General features: G+C 40.2%; 1 protein-coding gene across 3 annotated transcripts in view; it reads right to left on the bottom strand.

Moving 5' to 3' along the window:
* The window catches only part of LOC119649420 (LIM homeobox transcription factor 1-beta), a 36,280-nt gene extending 23,285 nt beyond the window's left edge, over nucleotides 1-12,995 (bottom strand). For all 3 annotated transcript variants that reach the window (XM_038051560.1, XM_038051561.1, XM_038051562.1), the window contains exon 1: nucleotides 12,731-12,995. In XM_038051560.1, the coding sequence (XP_037907488.1) occupies nucleotides 12,731-12,764 (34 nt within the window). In that variant the 5' untranslated portion in view covers nucleotides 12,765-12,995. The remainder of the gene's footprint in view (nucleotides 1-12,730) is intronic.
* Nucleotides 12,996-18,564: the final 5,569 nt, after the last annotated feature.

The following is an 18,564-nucleotide window of genomic DNA, read 5'->3' as shown; positions in this document are numbered from 1 at the left end:
TGGCGTGACACGTTTTGATCACGTCTGAAATGAAAATATCCGCGATCGATATAGGTTTGCACCGATCGTGGAAAAACTGCGAGAGAGGCGTTTTCGATGGTGCGGTCACGTAATTCACGCTAACGAGAACTCAATAACCAGTATTGGTCAGAACATCGAAGTCAATGGTAAGCAACCAAAAAGCCGGCCAAAACAATGGTGGCTTGATACACTGGATGGGGATTTATAGGTCTCGCGATTACATTCTGATCAGGCATTTGATAAAATAAAATGTAAAATGACGAAACCGATCCCGACCAGCCCACCGCGCTTGTGACCTGAAGGCTGAAGAAAAAGAAAAAGATGTGAGGAGCGACGAGTGCACGACAGCTCCGTGTCACATAGCTAAAAATTCCGTCGCCCTCTATTTCCTAGAATGCGATTTCAATAAATCATTTGATGGAAACCCCTGTATTGATAATAGTCAACCTCATACGCTTCACACTCTGAGTTTAATATTATTAGCAAACGCCAAGAATTTAACCAGCTTCAAATATAAACAAGTCGGAATACCGGAAGCTCGCGCTTCGGGTATAAAGGTTTTGTGTTCATCTTATACAAGAAATTTCAACGCACATTTTTCTATCTGTATATAGCTACAAATCCAACATATTCCTTCATATTTTCCCAAACTACGAGACATACGTACATATTACAGCCATAGGTATTACGCTCACCCTAAACAAACAAACTGCCCATTTCCGAATACTGTACACATATATGCAGGTATATAAATTGATCGTACCCATATTTCCGATTTACTTCTTATATCTATCTGAATTAGGCACTACCCGCAAAGTTCATTAGCACGCATATACTATATACCTACATACACACATTCGTTTCCCATTAAATCGGGTGTGACAGACAGACCGACAGACAGACTAGTCTCGATTCTAATAAGGTTTTGTTTCACACAAAACCTTAAAAAGGGCTAGGGAGAATTAGATTCTTCTTGAATGGAATTTTAATATTTCACTCGAATGTCAATTATTCCCTTTAATTATGACGTCAGCATCTTATTGGGATGCTGTTAATTCGCAGGAAATTGATAAGTTTGAACTTCTATAATTTTGACATTAACAGTTGGATTTTCATGGAACTTGGCATATGTATGAGACTGTGCTCTATGTCGGTGTAAAATTTAGTACCGGTGACCGATAAGTAGGATAAACCTAAGGGGAGTTTTTTAATCAAGTTGATAATATACTATTAGTAAATTTATTTGAGCAGATACTGGAATGGGACATCTCTCGAAGATTAGATTTCACATAAATGTTTTACACAAAACCTTCAAAAGGGCGGCAGATAAGTAGATTCTTCATAAATGCGACTTTAATACAGGGTGCGGCAGCATAACTTCCTTTTTTCAAAACTCAATAAAAATGCATCGGAAAATATTTAAATTTAAAAGTAAACCTCAACGGCAAAGGCACGCTCCTCACTATTCCAACGCATGATGCGACTGAACCGTGTCGGGACAAAACTTTACAATATCCCCTCTTGAACGAGACCACTAGCGCTCCGCTATGACATCAACTAACTGAGTGGCGCGCATTTTAAAAAAGGAAGTTATGCTGCCGCACCCTGTATTTCACGGGAATGTCAATTATTAATTATGACGTCAACATCTTATTTGCATGGCTTTGGAAGCAGTAAATTCGCGCGAAATTGGTAAGTTTGAACTGCTATAACTTTGGCGTTAATGGCCAGATTTCCACAAAATTTAGCACGTGTATAGGAAATATTATCCTGTATCCTGGTACGGCTTAGGATGAATTTAAGGGGGGTTTTTCAGTAAATTTCTAAAAAGTAGTAATATACTATTAGTAAGTTTATTTGAGCAGACGTCGGAATGGGATATATTTTGAGGCCTAGATTTCCTCTAGGCGCAGCACCCTGATTTTTTTCCGATTTTTAGGTTGGGTAGTTTCCGAAAATGAGTCCTGTCTCACTTTAAGTGCATACATTTTGACTCCTTACTCAAGTACTTTGCAATTCACACCAAAATTAATGTCAGTTTCGGAAAGTACTAATCGAAACCTTCCATTTGATACCCTACACGACTATATCTGGTGAAAAAAAATGTTGAATCCCCCCTTTGCATATATGGGGAGCCCCCCTTTAAACTCCACCTAAATTTATGCCACTCGCTGTATGCATGGGATTTCATAGTTCCTATCTGTCCACGAAATTTCGTTCGGATCGGTTTAGCCGTTTTCGAGAAAAATGCGTATGACAGACCGACAGAGAGATAGAGAGACATTGAATCGATTTTAATAAGGATTTGTTTTATATAAAACCTTAAAAAGGCTGGGGAGAAGTGGATTCTTCATGAATGGAATTTTAACATTTCACTGTCAGCATATAATTTGCATGGCTTAGGATGCAGTAAATTCGCACGAAATTGATAAGTTTGAAGTGCTATAACTTTGACACTAATAACCGGATTTCTATGAAACTTGGCATGCGTATGTGTGATACTGTCCAATCAATTTCTAAGGGTTTTCCAAGCAATTTTAAAAAGTTGGTATTATACTGTTTAGGATAAGTGAGGGATCCTAAGTCCACAACCACTTGTTGTTGGACCGGACCAAATGGAGAGCAACTTATTCCCACGTCTCTTTGGTCCGCGGATCCCTCGTTTGGGGCATGGCACCCAAGCATTACAAAAATTATAGGACAAACGGTTTCGTCCAGGGCAGAGGCAACTCTTCAGACGCTGCCTCACCTCTGCCCTGGGAGCAGCGTGACTGTGAGTGGCATCAGATGGAAATCGCTCCTTTATATATTCAGGAAAACACGCCAAGGGTGCGAATTATATCCAATCGAATCGAGGGCAGAGGTGAGGCAGCGTCTGAAGAGTTGCCTCTGCCCTGGACGAAACCGTTTGTCCTATAATTTTTGGTATTATACTATTATTTGTTTTACACAAAACCTTAAAAAGGTATTCTGTTGTTGTTGTTATACACAGGGTAGCTGTTTTGAGACTATATCCAACTTCTCTTGCTTTTTCGCCTAATCGTGAACCGAAGAAGAAAATGTAAATGCAGTTTTGTTTAGAACACATGTAGTTATGACCTTAAAACTAACGGCCGCTTTAAAAAAAAGTAAATTCAAAATCCCCTTATTTTTTTAATTTAAACACCGAAAAGGGAACTAAATGTTAACGAATCTCAGAAATTCTAGTTCGGGCCACAATGACGAGTGTTGTGATTATTTTGATAAAAGGAGATGTGGAGAAGTTTTTAAAAATGTATTTTAGAGATGGAAGCGATAACATTTTCAGAAGATGTTAGTAACCATTCGGAATGTAAAATCTTGTTAAGTTTAAATGAAGTTAAAGACAACAACTATAGAGAATAAAAAAATGAAAGAATCAAGCAAATCGAATAATAAATGATCGAGGAATCTCAAAAGGTTTCCGGGAAAACGTGGTGCCATAAATACTATTCATATGAAAAATGTGGTGTTTTACATCTTCTTGTTGTTGGCAACTTGTATGAAATTTCCAGGTTTGCCTTCACAAAAAAAAAAAAAAAATAAAAAAAAAATTATTACGAGTTTTAACTTGAAATTTTGAGGTATGGTTTTTGGGACTCTATTCCGTCAAATTAGTAAATAAAAAAATTTGGCACCAAAAATACTGACTGCGAAAGGTCTCCTTAAACTAGATGAATTTCCAGTCTGGAGAGAGAATCGGGGCCTGAGGTGAAAATTATCCGGGCTCACCTATTATTCGTTTATTTCAATAATACTCTATATTGCGAGCTCCAGCGAAAACTCAAGGCCCGTGTGAAACAACCCTTCTTCTTCCATTTTTGCCAGGTCTACTTATGCAGCATCTAGAGTTTTGGGCGAAAAAAGGTGTAACAGGCGATAAAATAAGATCATCCAGATATAGTCAAAGTTGAGGTGGGAACATTTATTAACTCTAGAAAGCATAAATTGGCACTTAGTCGCTTTCCTAGATCGAAAAACAAAAACTAAAAATCAAGAATGCTAGAATTCTGTGACTTTAGCAGGCACAGATGTGTTTGCGAAATGATATAACGATGACCTAGCGACCGTCCTGAGTGTCCGGAGATGTCCAAGACCGAAGAGCTGTCCCAAAAACCTAAAAAAATTTGCGAAATTGACTGAGAAGGTCTGCCCGAAAATACTGAGCTCCTTCGAAATGTTCGGTTGACACGCACTTGCTTGTTTTATGCTAGCTAACTCTAGAGGGGGAGGCTTTTGAACACTTTGATACCTCATGTATCATTTAACAAACTTCATGTGCCTTTAAACGATCCGTGGTTCCACATCAGAACCTACAAATCAACAAAAACGAGAATTCGCCTACTGAAAGATCACCAACCGAGCTAAATCTGGAATGGAAAAAAACAAGCCGGGAAGCGGAAGCTCGGTGCTTCAAGTATGAAAGGTTTTATCGACTGTTATACCTAAATTGTAGTGTACACGTCGAATAAACACAACATTCATTTCGATGTCATACTGACATTTTATTGCTTAGGGAGTAGTAATTTGACGGGAAAGTCCAAACTTCCACCATAATTTTGTTAATAATGGTAGAAACTTCCCAAAAAGGTTCTTTATTTGGCAAAACATGCATATACAAAATTTTCCGGATCTAGGATGAACTTAAAGGGGGTTCGCAGTAAATCCCCAAAATATACTAATTTACTATTATTGACTCTATTCGAGCAGATATTGTAATGAAGAGTATCTCGAGACCGAAATACCATATACGCAGACCACCCTAATTTTTTTTCCTATTGTTTCCGTTCTTCTGAGAACGGGTCCTTGAAGTAATTGATCCCTTTTAGACTCCTACATTCCTTTTGTGAAAAATAATACGAGCTTTAGAAAGTATTAATTGAGAGCTTCCATTTTATACCCCGCACGGCTATATTCGTGCAGCGATTTTAATAATGTTTTGTGTTTGAACAGCTTAAAGTACGATAAAAATACACATGCAAAAACGCCCCTCCCCCTCTAGAGCTCCAAAAGGAGAAGTTTAGTTCTAAATCATTTGTTACCAAAATTATCTTATATTTCTTTATGTGTACACGCACGCCCATACCAATTTACATACTAATTGTTCACTGTAACTATTCTCCAAATATATATATTATAGAAGTTGATAAACTACAATAATATTACCACAGTTTGGAACAAACCCCCGAATTCAACCATTATATGACCTAGTGTAAATTGTTGCCATTTTGTGTTATTTGTTAGGACTATGAATAGTTCGCCTACACTGCTACTCATGAAAAAATTCCAAAGTTCCCTTGATCGAGTAATACTATCGCACGATCCTCGTCCTCAATGTGATCACCGGACGAATTTAATACTCCTAAATGATTTATCATATTTAGATGACTATAGTTTTCATTCAGGGCAGAGGTAACCTATCAAACGGTATCTTTGCATTTACCCAAAGCCGGACGAATATTTCCATTTTAAGCCGGCTATGGTATGCGGTTGTATCCATGGGGTGTTTACGAATTATTATAGGCGAGCAAACAATACCTTTGAACCATTTCGGATGGTGGATTCAGGGCTTACTTAATTCTTAACAAAAAACAAGTCGGGAAACGGGAAGCTGGACGCTTCAGGTTTTGTTTATTTGTTTATTATAAAAGATAAAGAGATTTGAGTGTGCATTTGTCGCATTAGAACCTAGCACGTAATATATGCATATATTATGTGAGAATATCCACTTTCGCGTGATATTTACATTCAAAATCTTAAATTTGCACAGAAGCAGAACTTTGACTTGTTATAGCTTTGTTAGTAATAGTGTGATTTCTACCAAACTCGGCACGATTATGCTCCATACTAAAGGCTACATTGCTGCAAAATTGTGTGATTCTACAATGAAATTATAGTAACATACTATTATTAACTTTATTTGAGCAGGTACCAGTACGGAGGGGTATTTCGGTGCCTAGGCACCATATAGTGCAGCGGCTTGATTTCTTGCAGATTTTTCGATTGAGTAGTTTCTGAGAATGGGTTCGCTAAAGAAATGGCCACTTTCGACCCCCCGTACTACCCACCTTTTCAACAAATGTTAAAACTGTCACCGGGTTTGGAAAGTACTGACCGATACCTTTCATTTGATGCCCCACATGACTATATTTGGTGAAAACAAAATTTACACCCCCTTAAATTCAACGTAGGAGGATGTAACATACTGTATTTGCGTGCGTCCACAGTTTTCACAATCCAAATCTCGGAGAAAGTAAATTAGTCCGAGGCAAAAAAAATATGTGTCTGCACGCTAAATATTGTTAATCTCATTGGAAAGACTGAGGAAGGAGGAACTTTTAACGTCAAAAGCGTAACATTGATATTTGTTCTCTACGAGAAATTCATTGATGAAGTACCAAAAGCTGCGACAAAGAACGCGAATGCGTTAAAAATGGTTATAAACTTCTCTATTTTGGTAGTCCATGAACTCAATATGGTGTTGGAATTGCTATCTCTGAGAATTGCCTTGAAAGAAGTCGAGCGATTTGATGATCGGCTGATGCGGTTGACTATTATATCAGAGCGCACGATTCATTTCTTCACTGTTTATGCAACGTAGATACCGAGAAACATGCCTTTTGGTAATTATTTGACACAAAGACCTAGAACGTGTCTGCAGATATTGTCATTGTGGGCGATCCTAATGGCCATATGGGTGGAAGGCCAAATGGAAACAGGTGTTATGGGGGAAAAGTGTTTGCATTACGTAATGAGCGTGTAGTAAATTTTGCGGACACTTATGACCTTGTGTTTAGCAATACGATTGTCTCATCTTCTTACATTTTAGAGTGAAAACAGTAAAATATAAATCAACTATATTTTAGCTTACAAAAACTGTTCCGTTCGAAATGTCTCACCATAGGGTTAAAGCTTTTACTGTACAAGACAATGATCTTGCCAGTGCTCATGTATTCCTCGGAGACTTGGGTTCTTAGCAAGAAAAATTGCGAATCCATCGCGTTCGAGAGAAAAATGCTCTGAAGAATTTTTGGTCCCCTACATGAGGCCTACATAACCACGAAATCTATGAGCGATATCATGACCGTCAGGTTACGGTGGGCGGGTCAATTAATCCGTATGAATGAGGATGATCCAACCCGGAAAGTCTATAAGGGCAATATCTCTGGTAGCAAAAGAAGACGAGGCAGACCCTGCCTGAGATGGAGCGATGGCGTAAGTCAGGACGCCAGACAACTTTTAGGGATATCGAATTGGTGGACCTCGGCGCAAAATCGGGTTGTCTGAAGTTCCTTATTAAGGTAGGCCGAGACCAGATACCTGTTGTTGCGCCGTTCATGATGATGATATTTCCATAAGACAGAGACATTTTACGATCGTCGTTCCCCATGAGACCATCACATCTCAACACCGGCTATGAATGCGTCAGGAAAGCACTGGTCCGCCGCGAATTAAATATTTGCGATTTCATGATAAAAGAGCGATTATCAACCATTAGGAATTCCACGGAAGGATTTGTTCACCTTCCACTTCCAAAAGCGCTGCCGACATTCGGAACAATTTCACTTGTGGGTGCCATTGAAGTCGAGGAAGCAGTCAAATAAACAAAATGGGGGAAAGTTACTGGACCTAAAGACATCGCATCTAATATCGGAAAAGCAAAGAGCTAGGGCCCAACACTGTGGCTCAATGAGTTCTTTAATTGGATCATTGAAGAGAGTAGAAGACCATCTAACTATGATACAAAGGAAGAAAGTACCACCGTTGCAATATGAAACAAGTCACAATACCGAGCCAAATAAGTCGCGAAATCGAAAGCTTTATATAATGACGACGTCATACTTGCCTTGGAGTATCTACAAATACAAAACTACGAGCTTTTATAACTTTGTTAGTAATCGTTGGATTATTTTCAAACTTTCCAGAATTGCCCATACCGATGCTGAATTTAGGATTTTTAATACGATATTAAGGGGGGTTTTGTGCAAATTTCTAATATATGGTAATATGCTGTTATAAACCTTATTTGCGCAGATATCAAAGGGATATACTTTGGGGCCTAGACTAAATATTGATGCACCGTTATCAATTCTTTCAGATGGCACATTCTGTGAACAAAAAATGTTACACCCCTTTTCGCGTGTGTGGGGAATCCTCCTAAATTTCAACGCAAAATTATGCCGCACCTTGTATGTATACTCAAATCTCATAACTATAGGTTTAGGGGGACAAACAGGCAGACACACAGACCTGCGAGGAGTTGCCAGATCTTCCATTAGGTTTGACCCCAGGTGGCAGGAAGAGGCATACCTATTGACATGTAAATTTGTGTTCATGCACTTTCTTTATAGACTGTGCAAAACCAAACGAAGATGAAGTGAGACCTTAGAAGCCAAAACCTGCTATCTCAACAATTTCACAGACGACTCAAGTGGCGCCCAACCTTACTGCCATACAATTACGGCCAAATAGAAGAGTATGTGACAAAGAGGGGGGATCAGGGAAGCATAAGAGAAACTAGTTGGGAAGTCGGAAGCTAGACGCTTCAGGTATGAAAGGTTTTGTGTATTTCTTTTATAAAGAGATTTGAGTGTGCATTTGTCTCATTAGCATGTAGCACGTAAAATATGCACATATTATGTGAAAATATCCACTTTCAAGTGATATTGACATTCATAGTCTTGAATTTGCAGAGGAGCGACAGTTTTGGTCTATTATAACCTTGTTAGTAATAGTACGATTTGCACCAAATTTGGCATGACCATGCTCTATGCTGTAGCCTACATTTTGTGATTCTAAGGAGAACTTAAGGGGGGTTTTCCTGTCAATTACTAAAAATTATAGTAATGTACTATTATTAACTTTATTTGAACAGGTATCGGTATGGAGGGTATTTCGGAGACTAGGCATTATATAGTGGCAGCCCCTGATTTTTTTTCAGATTTCGTGATCACTTTCAACTCCTCGAACTCCCCCACTTTTTAAATAAATGTCAACACTAAGCCCGGCCTCGAAGAATACTACTACTACTACTACCCCACATGACTATATTTGATAAAAAAAATTTACACCCCCTTTTGCACTAAAAGTTCAGAAAAGGGGAAAGCATATAGCCAAAGTACGAACATCGACCAGTGTAACGAAAACAATGGATCGACAAAGAGTGTAAAGGAAAGCCAAATTGCAAATTAGCATAGATATTATTGTTATCTCCAGCAAGGACAACCTGTTCTACGCGGAGATACTGAGATCTGATCTAAAAAATCTGGGTGAAAATGTGAACAGAAACCGAACAATCCAGATAGGGGATCTCCTGTTCGAAAGAGCGCTTTTGCCTCTAAGTCGAAAACTTGCTTGGGGAGAATGCGCTAGTGCTTGCCCAAAAACAAGTCATCTATAAACAATGTAAGTATATCGATGAAGTAACATTGAATGGAGAAATTTCCATTGTCTTGGAGAAATCATTCCGGTTGAAACCATTTGCGGAGGGGTTCGCTGTGAGCTTCCGAAAAACCCATGTCGGCACTCTACTGGCCACCAACGAAGATATCGCAGAAGTTGTTGGTGGGTGGAAAAGTTCAGATTGGATGACGGTCTGCCATTTAAGATAACAGATCTCACTAAAGATGTGCTTCAAATGTCTTATATTTGGACACCACAGCGGCATTGATCAATCCGATCGATGCAGAGGGTGTGGTGATAAAGGTCTTATTACAGGGAGTGCAATAGGAACCCCAAATGCATTTTATTTTATGCGAAGGAATTTCTTTCTTTCCTTCGGGGGAAAGGAGAAAGGGACAGGATTAACGATATATTGTTGAAAGTGGTAAATGCCCGGAATTCAGGAAGGGACTGACTGCAATGAAAAAATGAGGTTTATTCAAATAAACTTCAATAATTGCAGGCTCGCTTAGGATTTACTTGAGCAGATCACATACGATTCTGAGATGGAAATTAACATCATAAGTGAACCGTCTAGAAACCATCTCGGTGGCGTACAGGTTCGACATGTGGAGCGGCGATGTGGATTTGGGGTCGACAAGTCAGGCATAATAGGCGGTATAAGTCAGGCAGCCAGTAGCTTTGTGTGGGTGAAAGTAAACGGGCTAAATATATATAGCTGCTACGCCCCACCATGTCTGACAATGTCTGAATTCGAGGAAATGCTTGACAATATTCCCGACGTAAAGGGATGCCTGTGCCCTTGAGTCTGGTAGCAGAGAAGTGATTGCAAGACGGTGTAGTTTATTAAACGCCTTGCGCAGTTGGATATAATGGATGGTCTGCCTTTCATAAAGGTGTAGGTCTAGCTACTTAATAAAGTAGGTGCCTATACGAAAAGAGCTGTCCAGGTGATTCAATGCATTGTCAAAGTATTTGATGTGTCTATGCCTAGGAGATGCTCATTCCCTCGTAAAGGACCCATCTACTTACTGAATAGTGAACTCGCCTGCCACCGAGTCTGCCAAACAGCTCAGAGGGCAGTAGATAGGATCAACAAAAAAGCACACCTATAATGAAGCCGGCAAAACCTTCAAGCGAAGCAAGAGGGAATGCTTTAAAAAGTTTTGCTCGGAGGCGGTCGTGAAAATCATCCAGGGTTTCCCCCAGCACCAGAGGGATACTGGCAGCTTCCAAAGATTTTTGAATGTGATGGCGATTCCACCGGTCCCTGGAGCGATGTGTTGGATATCCACGGTAGAATATGTGACAGCAAAGCCTCTGGCCTGGACGGAGTACCGAATAAGCCCTTAAGATAACCTTGAAATCCAGACCGGACATATTTGCTGAGTTGTTCAAAACATATCCGTGGGTATATTTCCTGCAACATGTAGTCGGCAAAAGTTGGTACTTAGACCTTTCTCATACAGATCCATATGTTTTCTGGACCGATCGAGTAATCAACCATTAATGCCATCAAATTGATTACTGGCTTGGCCGAAGATGCAACTCCCAGAAAGGGTAGTACCAGCAAATATTACGTTGTGGTGACCCTGGACGTGAAAAATGCATTGGCGATGGTTGGTTTTCCTATCTATCTCGTTACTATTGTGGATAGTTACTTACGAGAACGCACGCTCTGGTATGATACCGATGACGGGCCCGAGGAGTACGTTGTTTGCGCGGGTGTCCCACATGGCCCACTTCCGGTTTCAGAGGAGGTGTGTTACGTCGACGACATTGCACTGCTTATGGTCGCAAAGCATCTCGAAGATCCTGGCTTATACTTATGGGAAGTAATTAGTGTTGTTAAGGGTTGGTTAGAAAGATTAGGTCTGACACTTGCGGAGGAAAAAACAGAAGTGGTCCATATTATGAAGCGCAGTAAAAGAAAATTTGTTCGCATTTAAATTGGAAATCATATCATCAATTCCAAGCTAACCATCAAATTCTTTGGAGTGATGATAAGCGGAAAGCTCAGTTATAGGCAACACATGCAGTATGTGTGCGACAAAGCATCCACTGCAATTATGGCCTTGGCAAGGATAATGCCAAAGTGGGGGGGGGCACTATATACCTACAGCTTGCTGATAGCCAGGATGGTATGCTCTATGCAGCCCCAGTTTGGAGAAAAGCGTTGCAGGCGTTCTATTACCGCTAATAAGCTGAGTGCAGTCTACAAGGGGACAATCCTAATGGTGTGTTCTGCCTTGAGGACTGTCTCAGATGATGCAGCGTTCTTCATCTTGGAAATGAAGCCGATTGACATCTTAGCAGATGAGATGACGAATATATACAATGCGAAGCCAATCGTAGATGAAAAATGTCGAAAGGGAGAGATCAGTATCAGTGGGAACGTTCGGGAAGGATTCCGATAACCGATTGATTTCTACCACGAAGGAGTGGTTGGAGAGGTAGTATGGTGAGATCAACTATAATCTTACCCAGTTTCTCATGGGCCATGAAGGATATCGCCAGTCCCTGACGGTTATTCACATGTATCCAACATATAACCGTGAAAAGTTATGAACCCAATCTAAACGAGCCGACCCTATTATCGAACGGGAGGGCTTAAGAGAAAGAAAGGTTATTATTTTCAATTCACGGCGAAATCTTGGCGTATAATAGCGACGAAGATCCTGGCATTTGAGGAAAATCTATAAAATGCGGAACACAAAAGTACAAAAGTTTTGAAACCACTTTTTTGTAAATAAAATTATTGTTTTTTTCATATATTTGAAAAGCGTATATTTACTCAATTACCTTCTAATAACTTAATAATAATTCCTTTAGTCCTTCATGGATATTTAAGAAAGTTATCAGAAATGCTATAGGCTGTAATATATATGGGGGGAAAACTGGAATCGGTCGCTGATCGCTCAGCCGCCTACCAATATAAACTATCTCACACTTTGCACCCTCGAATTTACGACTGCAGCAATTAAGACTTCATTAAGATCAAGGTGATCGATAATATGAGTGATGAGGGAATATGAGAGAAGAGGAGGTAGTTTATGGACAGGCTGGATCAACTCAGTAAAGGGTCATCCCCCCATATAAACATAATACAAGCTATTTTAGGAACATTAGAGGCATATTTTGATTTTTTTTAATTAAAGATAGGAGTTCATTTAATATTTATTTTATTTTTCTAATTTTCTTTAGACGACGTTGAATTTGCGAGTAATGTTGGGATTTAGTTTGTCACATCTAGATATCAATATCCACATGGGACTAAGTAATCACTTACACATTGGCACCGACACTATTTGTTCCTCGATCATTCCTTGAAGTTGAAGCGTTTTGTCGTGTAATTATGTTATACTTCAATGCACAAATTGACTAGTCACTTTTCTTCATACTCTTTCAGAATTTTCCGAAATGTATCCAGTTTTGCAGAATTTTTTTTTCTTTATGAAATTCACTAAAAATCCACCGGCGGGACAAGATTCACACTTGAGAATTCACTTCCGCAGAACATAAATAATGAAAGTCATTCGGATCGAAAACGGATTTAAAACAGGAGAACAACAACGCTCGTCTGAATGAATAAGTGTCAGGACCATCGAATGTACCGGAATTCATCCCCAAGGCGGGTGATGCGCACACAATGCAATTTCCTCCCTTTTACATCACAACTTTGCCACCATATCTGCTTGTATTTTAGCCATATTTCTCTACAGGATTGCATATGCGTAGTTGATTTCGAACTGGGAAGGGGCGAACATTATCCATGCCAAAGAACGGGGAACGCCCTGTTCTCATAGTTGGGGTAGTGCTGTGGCCCTTTATCTGCTTTCCCCATTATGCTCCGACGACGCATTGTGTGGCCAACACAAAGACACTTATTTGGCCATGAAAATTCGTACGCTTGATGGGTTGTGGGAGGTGTAAACACTCGGTACCCTCCCCCAATCTTTCATGTTCCAATTCAACACTATTGATTTTGCTGGAGTATCGCGGCTTTCATCTTTTCTCCATCTCATCTCTATCGGTTCGATTGTAATATATGCGGCAATGACTGATAGAATCTCCAGGAGCCCATATCCCACACTTTGGCACAGTATGTATAGGATACCCTCTAGCTCCTTTCGATTTCATTTTCGCAGCTTCGTGGCTGCGTCTCAAGCCCTGCAAGTCTCGACTCAAGATCAATTTGTCTGCGCTTTCATCGACACGCGAGAAAGGGGAATTCCCCGGTGGTAATGCATAACCGATTCGGTCCAAGTGTTGGGCCGTTTGTAATGAGAAGGTGTTAATGATGTCGGTCGTTTGAAAAATTTCGCCCCCGTAATATTTCTTTAAGAGTCTGTAAATCACTTAAGGGGTTCTTAGTTGAATTCTTCCTCTAAGAAATTTCTTAGAAGAATGGCTTCTATTTAAGGATATCATAGCGTGTAGCTGTTGTTATCAACTCTGTGCAAGAATGTAGGATTGAGAGATAAGTGGGTCAACGCTCTTGGCTATTGATTTGATTAGAAAAAAAGTCTTCTCTTTAATTAAGGGAGAAAGCACATTAGCTGGTTTGTTTAGAATCGATTTTTTTTATTCCGTAAATGGTTAATGCGGCTATTCCAGAATATGCTGCAAAAATTTCAAAGCCAAATTCATGTTTTTTTAGATTTTATGAGGGTAGAACCGAGTGATTATTTGATTCATGTTCAGGGCAGAACCCCAAGAAGGTAGTCACTTCATGTCCTTACGTAATTTTGCAGCACAAAGTAAGTAGAGTATTTATAATTACTTGGCGTCTATCCCTTCTACAAGAGCAGGTTTTGTATTTGTTGTAATCGTATTTTGTTTGTAATCAAGAGTGCGAAATGTCTTCATACCCGAAAGGCGACCTTCCAAACAATTTTTTTCCATATGTGTTTTTTGACATTTGCGGGAGTTCTAAATGTAAAATAAATAAAATAATAAAATTTGGAGGTATAATTCTTTATAAATTACCTAGAATATGAACCAACATTTGGGATGGTATCATATTTTTAAGGGTGTGTATCATAATTAGTAAACACAAGTCGGAATACCGGAAGCTGGCGCTTCGGGTATAAAGGTTTTGTGTTCATCTTATGTGAGAAACTTTTACGCACATTTTTCCATCCGTATATAGCTACAAATCCAACATATTCCTTTGTATTTTCCCGAACAGGCATAGATATTATTCTCACCCTAAATAAACAAGCTGCCTATTACCGAATACTGTACATATTCATGCATATATAAATTGACCGTACTGATATTTCCGGTTTGCTTCATGCACAAAGGTATATATGTACATATATGGTATGTGTATTGAATACCGCTGGTTTAATGTCTATCTGGATTAACTACCCGCAAACTTGATTAGCACGTATATACACCTACATACACACATATGTCTGTCTGGAATAATAAACTTAAAATAAAATGCTTCTTTGTGACCCCCCATTCATGTGAGTCCACTTTGTGGTTGTATTGACCAATTGATATGGGATGATGACGTCATACACTTCGTGGAATGTACGAAATTCACAACAAATGACAACAATCCACCTTCTACAACTTTGTTGTTAGAAATTGGATTTTCTTCAAACTTGATCGAATTGTGCCTTATGTCGTCCTTTATGCAAATACAATTTTGTATTTCTAGCATGAACTTAAGAGGGGCTTTCCGGTTAAATTTCTAAAATATGCTAATATACTATTATTAACTCTATTTATGCAGATATCGAAACGGAATGTATTTTGAGGCCTAAATTCCGTTTAGATACACCACTATGATTTTTTTTCAGATTTTTCTGTTGGATAGGTTCTGAGAACGAGTCTTTTACACTTTTTGTGGGTCATATTTTGAGACCTCACTCTCCTACGTTTCACCGGATGCCACGCGTGGGGCCAGTTTCGAAAAGTACTAATTGAGCCCTTTCATTTGATACTATTGACTACATTCTGTGAAAAAAAAATTACACCCTGCATTCACATATATGGGGAGGCCCCCCTTAAACTTAACTTAAAGTGGTTCCACTTATTACATGTAAAGACAACATCATACCACATACTCTCACAAATTTTCGTGACAATCTGTCCAGCCGTTTCTGAATAAATCGGGTATGACAGACAGAAAGGCAGACAAATGGACATCCAGACATTGAATCGATTTTAATAAGGTTTTGTTTCACACAAAACCTTAAAAATGAGGAAAATTAAAATATTTTTTTCGATACCTACCAAATTTTTAATTTCGATTATTTTGAGCCTCGTTGGGGTTCATAGGGATATCGAATTCGTGGACCTCGGCGCAAAATCGGGATGTGTGGAGTTCCTTATTAAGGCAGGCCTAGACCGGATACCGGTTGTTGCGCCGTTGATGATGATGATAAGGTTCATAACTATTAGAAAATAACTTAGTAATACAAAATTATAACCTTCTTGGTTTCAGATAAAAAAATTGAGTCGCTAAACGCCGGACAATTGGTTACCTCTAGTTTCAACCTTCAGCGGACTGGTTTTGGTTTTGATATATGTCAAATATAAAAGTGGAACAGGTTGTTTTCTTAAAACCTATACAGCCAAAAAATGTGAAAAACACAATGCTGTATCTACCTCAAAATACATCCTATTCCGACTATGCCCGAATAAAGCGCGCTTCTTAAGTTCATCCTAGAAATACAAGATTTGGCGACAGTATAACTGATAATAAAGGCATAGTTTTGGAAAGCTTGAAGGAATTACATTTATTGCCCTCTAAGACGACACGTTGTCATCATGATATTTTTTTTTTTGGGCAGGATGGGTGAATGCAATTACGCACGCAGTGTTGGACTCCCGGTTCGGTACGTCGTCGGACTACCAAGGAAACATCTCGCCATCGTCAGAGAGCTAGCCTGGAACCGTTTGTCACATTACTTCGGGCTTCTTCCCAAACTCTCTCGCCTTGTGGAGGCTTCAAATCAGGGAATTCCTCTCACCAACGGGAGGGGAGAGGGAGGAAGGAAACTGATAGTTCAAGGAACCACCTGCCATCCGCCTCCTTCACCCGTCGAACTCCACAACTCCATTGCAAAACACACAATCCGGAGATCGCGTCTTTCCAATCTTGTACAGTTAAGACTGAAAACCTCCATACCCACCTAAAAATTGTGTAAGGAAATAGCCAGTCTTACCATGCTTTCGATTCTTTGCGATTGCTTTGCGCCTGTTCGACAGGGCGTCCAGTAACAAGCGCCACGATATCATCTCCATAGCCGACCAGGCGCGACTTTTCTCCCATGTCGAGTTTAAGTGGACTACTATAGGTGGCATCCCAGAAGTCCGGCTCTAAGATGGATTCCTGTGCTATCCCCGACGTGACCTCCATCCTTCTCTGACTCTCTAGTGTTTCATAGAGCCGGGAGCGGTTTCTCAGATAGTCCCTCAATATATATTGTGTATTGTGCCCAGAATGTCTACCCGTCTTACGGAGTTAAAAACGTTTCTGACGTCAAGCGTTACGAGGAGCACCACCCGACGAGTTCGGCGGCTATGTGCCTCCGCTCGTCGAACGGCATCCACGACTTGCATGACAGCATCAACTGTGGATCTCCCTCCCTCCCGTATCGTTTCAGCCAGTTTATTCTGATGAGCTTTTTGAGCACTTTTCTAGCAGTGTCAAGCGTACATAGTGGGCGGTATGAAGACGGCAACTTGGGGTCACCTTTCCCTTTCTGGACCAGCGCAAGCCTCGCCACCTTCCAACGAGCAAGGAAAGTGCCCTCTTTCAGGTAAGCGTTGAATGGGCCTATACCTCTGCTACCATCGCCTTCTTGCTTTTCATAGAGAGGACTGTCTGCTCCAACTCTTTTATAGAGAAAAGTGGACAGTCCTCTGCGCTCTCCGCGCCGTCGTCATCATCCCATACGGGTCGCGCAGAGAATAGTGTCCTTACAATGCGGTCCATCTGCTCGGGTTTAGGTGAACAGGATTTCCTCAGATCCTCGATTTTTCGGGATACCAGTTTGTAATCCCACGGGTCCACGGAGAGTTCACCTCGTCGACCAGATCCTGCCTGAATATATCAACGTGTCAATTTCACAATATGAACGTATTTTCAGCTATGATCGAATGAGAAAACATGCATGGAAAGTTTTCCCATAAGATTAAAAGAAAACCGAAGCATGCAGCTTTCCGTATTCCGACTTGTTTAGTATTTGCAAGTTTTCAGTCCACTAATTTCTATTCTCCTCTTAGGATAAGCAAGGAACACTGTGTATGAATTCTGTATATGGTAGCCACTCACTTTTTCGTGGGGTATAGTTTGTCAACCAATCCTACGCATCATCGTTCTCGATTATCTGAAGTGCGCTTCAGCTCCCCCCACGACTTCCCGAGACGCTCGCAGTCCGTCACCTCTGTCCTGCGCCAAAAACCCTTGGGGCACCCGTCAGCCATCTTGAGATAGTGGATTCCATTGCAAGGCATAACCAAAAATCCCAATAACCCTTAATAATGTGTGACCTATCTCTGCCACTTCGCCTTCCGATCGCAAAGCATACGTGTGATAGGCCTGAGTGCCAACCCAGTTCTTCGTTGTTAATAGTACTAATCCAGCATACTCTGATGATACGACGCAGATAGGTGTTGACGAAGACTTGAAACTTCATTTTCCATATAGCAATACAGAAAGAACGCTTTCATACTGCAGTTTGCACTTGACCTTAGTGTTGAGATAACTGGATTTGCAGGTTAGACAAGGCAGCGAAAGGAATTAGTGCTGTTAATATGTTGGGCAACATCCAGCTTGGTGCCATCGTCAGCAGAAAACACCTTTCCTAGATATACATTAAAGTAGATAGGGAGAGTACGATAACCGGTCAGATTGAAAACCTTGATTTTGTTAGTGTTGATCTTCAGTTCAGCTCTACTTGCCTCTTTCTCCAAATCCATTTAGCAAAATCCATGACCCTGTGAGAGAAGAAACAGATATCGTCCATTGAAGTTATTCACGTTTTCCGGAGAAAGGAGCATGAAGAACGTCAACGACAACAAGAAGAAATAATATCGGTGACACGATGGAACTCTGGCGGGTAGACCTTGGACCTCAAAATCCTTTGAATAATGCCCCCC

Source organism: Hermetia illucens, chromosome 2 (assembly GCF_905115235.1).
Source record: "Hermetia illucens chromosome 2, iHerIll2.2.curated.20191125, whole genome shotgun sequence".
Classification (NCBI taxonomy): Eukaryota; Metazoa; Arthropoda; class Insecta; order Diptera; family Stratiomyidae; genus Hermetia; species Hermetia illucens.
Note: the sequence above shows the minus strand (reverse complement) of the source record. Positions and strands in the feature narration are given on the sequence as shown.